The sequence below is a fragment of the Lagopus leucura genome, unplaced genomic scaffold (assembly GCF_019238085.1).
Source record: "Lagopus leucura isolate 7727_CA_CO unplaced genomic scaffold, USGS_WTPT01 Super-Scaffold_100027, whole genome shotgun sequence".
Lineage (NCBI taxonomy): Eukaryota > Metazoa > Chordata > Aves > Galliformes > Phasianidae > Lagopus > Lagopus leucura.
The window spans coordinates 5,904,309-5,912,353 of NW_024962278.1; the positions used below are offsets into that span (position 1 = coordinate 5,904,309).

Below are 8,045 nucleotides of genomic sequence, written 5' to 3' on the forward strand. Positions count from 1 at the left end.
TTCTGAGCTTCAAATACCAATTCTGTTTGTAAGCCATCTGTGGTTAGTCATCTGCTTCCCCCTGCAGTTTTGTGAAGCTGTTGCTGTACCACACGTTCAAGGATCTGAACTTTGCTTTATGGTTGTATGGTACTCACTGTAACTTCATGCTAAAGATGGATTTAGTCTTTCTGCTGCCAGTCACTACCTTTTCCTGAAATTGTAAGCAGCACTTCCACAAACAATAGGTCACATCCATCCCAAGCAGTCAGTTTAAGTTAGCATGCCAGACTGAAAGCAGTGACTACCCGAGTGACAATACACGCCACCCAGTCACTTCTGCTCAAGGAGGCAAAAGCCTCGGGCAGAAAAGTGGAGCTGACCACTTAATCCATCAGCACACAAGTCAAAATATTTAGTCACATACAAGCCTATCGCTTCTGTAAACCAAAGGTCTGAGTTTGACAGTATCTGCATCTTCCAGAAAAATGCAAATCTAACATAAGCATAAAAACAGCAACACTGCAAGAAAAACGAAGGTATAATTTTTCACTCTACGAAATTGCCATCCAGCAATTAAGTCTATAAATGCAGCTGGGACTATAAATCACACATGGAGACTCTAACTCCAGACATCATACAGGTTCTTTTCACCAGCACTTAGAATTAATTACTGCAGCAGATACCGATACACTTTTCAGATGTGCTTTGATTAACTCAGAAAATAAAACAGGATATTTTGTTCTATTTTTAACCACCAGATAGGGCAGTTTTAGTCCAGCAAACCATCTTCTACTCTGATCTGACCAAAAGAATCGCATATCTAGTGTTGCTGCTGCACTGCATGCTGGATTCAGGTTACTAAAGTAGGTCATCTTAATGCAGGAATCACCTTTTATTGTATTTCCACAAGATTGCATTTTGAACCCTTCAAAACCCAAATGTATTGCAAGTTTTATTGCTACGCAAAATAATTGTGAACATCAATGAGAGGCATTAGCAAAAAATATACTTTTCAATAATTTGTGTAACAAGCCCTGCTGCTGTACAGTCAGTTACACTGTCTTATGTACTGATAATCTTGTTTTGGTCCAGCTAGGATTCTCTCCTGCTAAAAAGTTTTGAGGCCATCTCCAAGTGACCAACACCTGAGGTCTGCTCCAAATTACACCTCACTTCTTCACAACCCATCTTCCATTCTGTGTCTTTATTTTGTCACTACTGCAACAAACAAACAAACAAAAAAACACAACACCACAAGTGAACTTTCACAGCGTGTGGGAACTGTTGAATGATGGTCTGAACCACTGATTGAGCACCTGGGGAAAGGACCTGGTCAGCCCTGGGAGCACAGGTGAAGGCAATTCAGCAGTGTGACCAGAAGGGCTGCAGCCTGGCTGCACCTCTCTTAGACCTCATTTAAGAGCTGACGGCCACCAGGGCAGGATCTTTGGTTGGAGATCCCTCCTTAGTGAAGCTTTCTCCTGCAAACCTGGAATCTTCTGATACAGGTGAGCAATCATCTTCTCTTCTTTAAAAGCACCTTTCTACTGTACTGGTCCTTTTATCACAAATGTTGTAATGCCTTTCCCACTGTACTGATGTGTCCAATTGCTATGCACAAAAGTTACTATCCTGTATTGGCCAAACATTAGGAAAACACCAATTACTGAAATGAATGATTACACTTGAGAAGCCATCTCAAAAGAAATCCCAGATCCATTCTTACACCCTGATAAAATAAATTCTCTACAGAAGCTATAGTTTTTAGAAGAACAATGAGATCAACTTAAAGTATGGGGCAGAAAAGGAGAAAGAAGGCAGCAGTTTGAATGTCTTGATGAGGACAAAGATGTTCTCTAACATCTCTGAGAACTTCCAGAGGTTTAAAAAAAGATTTTGCTTCTTTGTTCAGAACTGAAAATAGGCAGAACTCAGAAACACTATTTCTCTATGATCAGTTTCAATTAATGTCTGAAGAGGTGCTAACAAGACACTAATGAAGAAACTCTTCTACTAGAGCATGTTCTTATCCTACTGACATTTCTTAGTGTTAACACAGAAGATGACCGTGCTTACAGCCAACTGAAGCTCCAGCACACGTGTGACAGCTCAAAGGCAGGAACTGTTTTTGAGAAATGCTACATATTTATTCCAGGGTCTCAGAGCAGCTAGAAAGGAGTGTTCTACATCCACAGTAACAGCTCACTAGGGCCGGTGCTTAAGTCTTTCCCAGACAAGACCCAAAGAACAAGCAACATCTGTCATGAGGGATTCAGAATCTTGCTGCTGGACAAACTCATAATTAATAGGAGACCCCTCCAGAAGAGGACCAGGTCAGACCGAAACAATTACCACGTAGCAGCTGTTGGGAGTCTTCTGATTAATTCTGCCGACAAGACCAATGTCAAAGCCATCACTGTCAACGGCAACTAACCAGAAAATCTGTTTGTAATGCATCAAAAGCAATTTACTGCTCAGTGCTCTGCTGAGACAGCAATCAGCACACTTAAAAAAAAATCTTATAAAACTGAATTTTGTTTCAAGCTGCATAATTTTCAAAAAGCTGACTTGCAAGTCCAAGCACAAAAACCAGCTCTGTTCTAAGCTACATTTCTGCATTTGTTTTTTAAGAATATTTCTTGCAAGTTTGTGTCTTAATACTCTCCTCCCTTCCTCTTCTTATTCTATTTCACAGTGCAAAGAAGACCTCTTATGGTATTCATACTGCTTCTGTTGAAACAATTCCTATTGCTTAAGATTAGAAACCTCACTACAAAGACCTCAAATTTTACTCTGAGCTGCTATTGCAAAAGCTTACACATAGAACATGCATAAATACACAGAGCAAGGACTAAAATCTGTCCCTACATTTTCAGAATAAATTAGAGACTTCCCACAGCATATGAGAACAGTGCTCAAAATCTCTGTTTTATTAAAGCTGCTAAGTGACAATTGTGCTTAGTTTAACAAAAAAACTATAAAAGGATACCTCCATCATTCGATTTGAGCAGGGCTAACACTCAGCTCTCCAAATATTATGACTACTTAACTTATGTTTGGTGTTGCAACCATAATTAACACAAAGTTTTTCTTACATGGGCAAGCAGTCTAATTGAAGAAAACACATTTCCCCATAAGTAAATGCCATCATGAGGCTTTCATTTGATGTCTGCTGCCTGTAATCTAAAAGTACAGCATTATTTCTTTATCTGCACCAGACCCTGTAACTGGTTCACTGCACATTCACACTGAGAAGCAGCTCAATGAAGGAGGCAGCAGGGGCTTGAGAATAACTGATCAAGGACTGCCGAAGTAGCAAACAGCACCACTGCTGAGTCTGCTGCCACAACCTAATGATACTGTCAAATAAACAGCTTCCGAATATTTCTGCATTCTTGTCTCCTGCCTCAAAAAGAAAAAAGCTCTTCTCAAAAACATCCCTTGGAGTAACTTGAGGTTAAAAACTGAAAAAAACCAAACAACTGAATAAATGGATGCAGACTGTAACTGCAGCATTTTCTCAGCACCTGCATCATTTAACTGATCATAACCAAAATATGCAAAGACTCAGTTTCAGAAATCCAAATAATATAAAAAAAAAGTCAACAACAATTCCAAATACCAGAAGGAAATGAGCTGAGACCAAAGGCTTCCCTTACAGAGAATAGATGGTCATGCAAAGTAAGAGTGTGCTAATGGATTATTTTGGTAGTTATAACATCTGCTGCAAGCTTCCAATTCATCTCATTTCAGCATTTCTCAAGCTGTGCTTGTAACAGATACCAACAATATTTTGTTACAGAAAAAAGTTGTATTTCAAAGACTGCTTACACACTCCATCAAAAAGCCCTCTGTGGAACATAAAAGTTCACACTATAAATAATCTGTGGTGATACAAAGCAGTGAGATCCACCCACTTCATCAGGTATATCCATAAACAATGTTGAAGAATATAATCCCTCAATACCACTGGAAAAAAAAAAACCAACAAAACAACAAGGGAAAATGAGAACTGCAACTGCCCATTCTTTCTGCAAGGAAATGTTTCCTGTTTAAACAGTTATTTTGTACTTCCACATCAGCTTTCAATGAAGAATGTAACAAAGCAAAATGCAAGTATTCAATCTTCACACTTCTTTTATTTTTCAATGGGCCAAAGTTGCTGTGGAAAATAAAATGATTACCTAACAATTCAATAGAAGCAAGAGAAGCAGAAAAGCTAAAAGACACTCATTTCCATGTCTGTTCCTTTTCCTACTGCTTTAACCTATGCCATTTTTCCTGTGAAGTTCAGTATCTTTTCTATGAATCTCTTTAGCTGCCTTTGCCCTACAGGCTGCTGCAGAAGCCTCATCATGACTCACAATCACACTGTTCCTTGCTGTACAAGCAATAAATACTGATAGTGGTTTAAATTAGAGAAGACAAGGTGATCATGTTTTTTTCTGTGCAGCAAATAGATGGAGGTTTTGCCCTCTGTTGAGCACTTGAACACTGCGTCTGAAAGGTGTCAGTTCTGCATTAAAAAAGAGACCCTGACTTTCTGGATAGTGCACACAAAATAGGAGAGGCCACCACAGCTGGCCAGGATGCTGGAACCAGGACCTAAGCAGACAGCCTACAAGAAGTGATTTTGTTCAGGCTTTGGAAAAAGGTGCCTCAGAGAGACCAGAATGCTAAAGGAAACGGAGACAGACTCTTCCTGGATGCGTGGAGAAAAAATTCCAGTGGTCACAAGCTGCAACAAAGGAAATTCTAAATAGACACAAGGAGAAAAAATTTCCACCCTGAAGGTTGTTTAACACTTGAACCTAGAGGCCTACAGTGCCTGTGCAATCTCCAGACTGGGAGATGTTCAGCACAGTTCTGAGCAGCCTGGTCTAGTTGAACCAACTTTGAGCAGGGAGTTCAATTAGATGGCCTCCAGCAGTCTTCTCAAGGCAAGGGAGACATTAAAAAAATCTCAGAAAGTTGTCTAAAAACATTTCTCATTATTAGATCTCAAAGCGTTAGACCTGAAAAGCAGCATTTACAGATGTCAAAACAGAGAGATCAAGAGAAAGATGAATTAATTTTCACTAGGTCAACCAGGAGATGTTGTTTTTGTTGAAACAGGAATGAGTTTAAGGAGATTATATTCTGTGATCCCCTCCTCCAATAGCCCCATTGTTTTTCCACTTCAAGGAACTTCTACATTGACATTACCCACTGCATTACTGATGAAAAACTCCTTTTACCTTCAGTGATGTATTTGGGTCATAAATTCCACCCTACCAGCAAGGGAACAATCTGAATGACAGCTTGGTTAAACTTCTCTGTGCTGGTTTGTAACAAGAATTTAGTTGTTTAGGCGCCTGTGGCATCTTAGCTCTGCATATTTTGCTCACCAGTCTCTGTTTACCCTGGCTGACAATAAGACAGTCAAGCCACTGTCCAGTCCTTCCGTCTTTCCAACTGTTTGGGAGCAACATACAGTCATCTTTTATTTACTTACACAGGTCTACCCAGCAGTTAAGAAAGAGTGGTACAGTGTTACCAGGTCAGGTGAACAAGAAAGGATTAGACTTCCTCTACAAGAAGTAGTTAAGTCCCTACAAATTCACAGACACATTCATAATTTCATTTCTTCTTTTCCTCATTTTCATAGTTTATAGCTACAGTTGTATTCCTTCTGCCGCTTCTGATGATTCAGAATTTCTGAAACTATAAAGCTATACAATATACTACATTTCCCTATGAAGTAATGTTTTCTTAAGACAATTTCTATCTTCTCTAGTTACCTGCCAATCCTTGTTCAACTTTCTCCTTACCTCATCATAATTATTTAGTGATATTTATGACCTAATTTGTGCAGCTAGCCCTTCCAGTACCCTTATTCTTAACATGAGATCTAACTCATAGAATAACTTGGGTTGGAAGGGACCTTTAAGCCTATCCAGTTCCAACTCACTGCCATGAGCTGGTTGCCCCCACCAGCAGGCTGCCCAGAGCCCCCTTCCCACCTGGCCTTGAACAGCTCCAGGGATGGGACATCCATAACTTCTCTGGGCAGCCTGAGCCTCACCACTCTCTAATTAAAGAATTTCTTCCTAACACCTAACCTTTATATATGTACTTCATTCGTTATTTTTACTCCCCCATCACTGGGGAATTGAAATTGCTATTAAAAAAAAAAAAAAAGGAAAAAATCAAATGAGTAGATAGCCTTCTGCTACATGCTATGAAAACCTGATCACCAGCACAAAATGACATTACTCAAGCCTGAATCAAACCCTGAAAGTAACTTAACAAGTTATCAATAAAGAAAATGTGATGACACAATATTTTAGAACCTTGAAAATGAACAGCTGTCAAGTGACACCACTGACTGAAGGTCAAAACAACTGGGTCACACAGACTTACTATGGAGTGAATATAATCTCTAAAGCTCCTGAACTCTCTCTCAGACTTATTTCATTATTCCCCATAACAGTATCCAGTTTATCACTGTGATGGTTACCAAAACATTTTGTCCAATATAACAGCACTGAAGGCAAACAGAACCCAATTATTTTGTGCATTTTGTTTTGAAAGCTTCAGTAATCTAGAGGAGTAAACTTCAATTTGAATCCACAAATACTGCAATAAATGATCTAAATTATCAGATAACAAAACTATCTTGAAACCTCCTCTGAATTTTTTTAAGGACAAAAGAACAAACGCACAAAAACTAAACAACATAGAGATTTTTGTTTCTTATAATCTTTCTTAGCCACGATAACCTTACACAAGCCAGCAAAATGTTTGTCACCAAAAAAGAATCACGAACAGTAACTCTAAACACAGAAATGTTTTAAAGGACTATTTTCATGTTGGTTGCAGACCATCCAGAGAAGTAATGGTAAAAATATAACTTATTCTATTTAACCTGGGCTATCTGGATTACCTGTTTTTCTTCCTCTGGCATATCTTTTTCCAGTTCTATTAAGTACTCCTCATCCAGTTCTGCCTGCTTCCTTGTGTTATTCTCATCATTCTGTGAATTTCCTTCATCATCCAGTACAGGCTCTTTCACCTCAAAGGAGTCACGACAGTCATGGAAACACTCATCTGCTGTGATGGGATCTTTGGCTGAAGATGGTATATCGCCACTTTCCACGTTTGGAGGATTCTGGGCATCTTTGGGGCCAGATGCCCATGAGCTGGTGCTCTCTGCTGACTTCTCATCAGAAAGCTTTAAGTGATCAAGCAATTCTTCTGGCGGATGTCCATTTTTCACCTCCTCCATGTCAGACTCCTTGGTTTAATTTATAGAAACAAGAGAGACATAACCTTCCATTAGCTTAATACAAACATCTCGACAACAAATACTCAAAGTGCTTATGGATACACCTAATAATAAGCGATACCATCCTATGGAAGCCATAACTCCTCCAGAAACCATCACCTTCCAGGGTAAGGCAGATCTAACGCACGCTTTTTCAAGACACTGCAAAACTAACCGGGGCCATCGCCGATCCCACACCCGAAGCACGCTCCCGGGGCGCTCAGTGCCAGCCGTGGCACAGCAGCAGGCCCCAGGCACGCACCCTGCCGAGCCGCGGGCCTCGAGGCCCCCGCGCCCAGCTCCAAACCCGCGTTTACCACACCTCAGCCCAACCCCGCCTGCAGAGAGGCGGCTGTGCCGAATGCTCCCCCTCCAGCCCCCCTCGCGCCGCTCCGGGTCCCAATCCCACACCTTCCCTCCCGGCCGCCGCTGCTCACCTCTCACCCTTCACCTCGCGGACCGCTTCCTGTTTGCGCCAGCCAATAGGAGGGGCCGCGCGCGGGCTGCCGGGATTTGTAGTCTCGCGGGATGCAGCGGGAGCGGGCGGCGCTGCGCCGTGCGACTGTTGGGTGCGCGCGCGGCGTCTCCTCAGTCTGAGGCGGGTGCGGGCGGCTGCTGCGCGCTTACGGCTTCAAGTGCGCGCGCCCGCGTGTGTGGGAGATGAAAATTGCAGTGCAAAATGAAGCCGTGCCATTTGGAAGGGGCTGGAATGCCATTTTAAACTCCGCTGTCTGTGAGCACAGGGGTTTAGGAAAGG

The 8,045-nt window shown here is 41.5% G+C and overlaps 1 protein-coding gene across 3 annotated transcripts in view; it reads right to left on the bottom strand.

The window, feature by feature from the left end:
- The window catches only part of TTC1 (tetratricopeptide repeat domain 1), a 34,344-nt gene extending 26,528 nt beyond the window's left edge, over nt 1-7,816 (bottom strand). The window contains exons 1-2 of one of the 3 annotated variants that reach the window (XM_042880756.1): nt 7,726-7,816; nt 6,908-7,258 (exon numbers count right to left, since the gene is read on the bottom strand). In XM_042880756.1, coding sequence (XP_042736690.1) covers nt 6,908-7,249 — 342 coding nt within the window. In that variant the 5' untranslated portion in view covers nt 7,250-7,258; nt 7,726-7,816. The other 2 variants (XM_042880755.1, XM_042880757.1) reach the window with 2 other exon arrangements.
- Between the last annotated feature and the right edge of the window lie 229 nt (nt 7,817-8,045).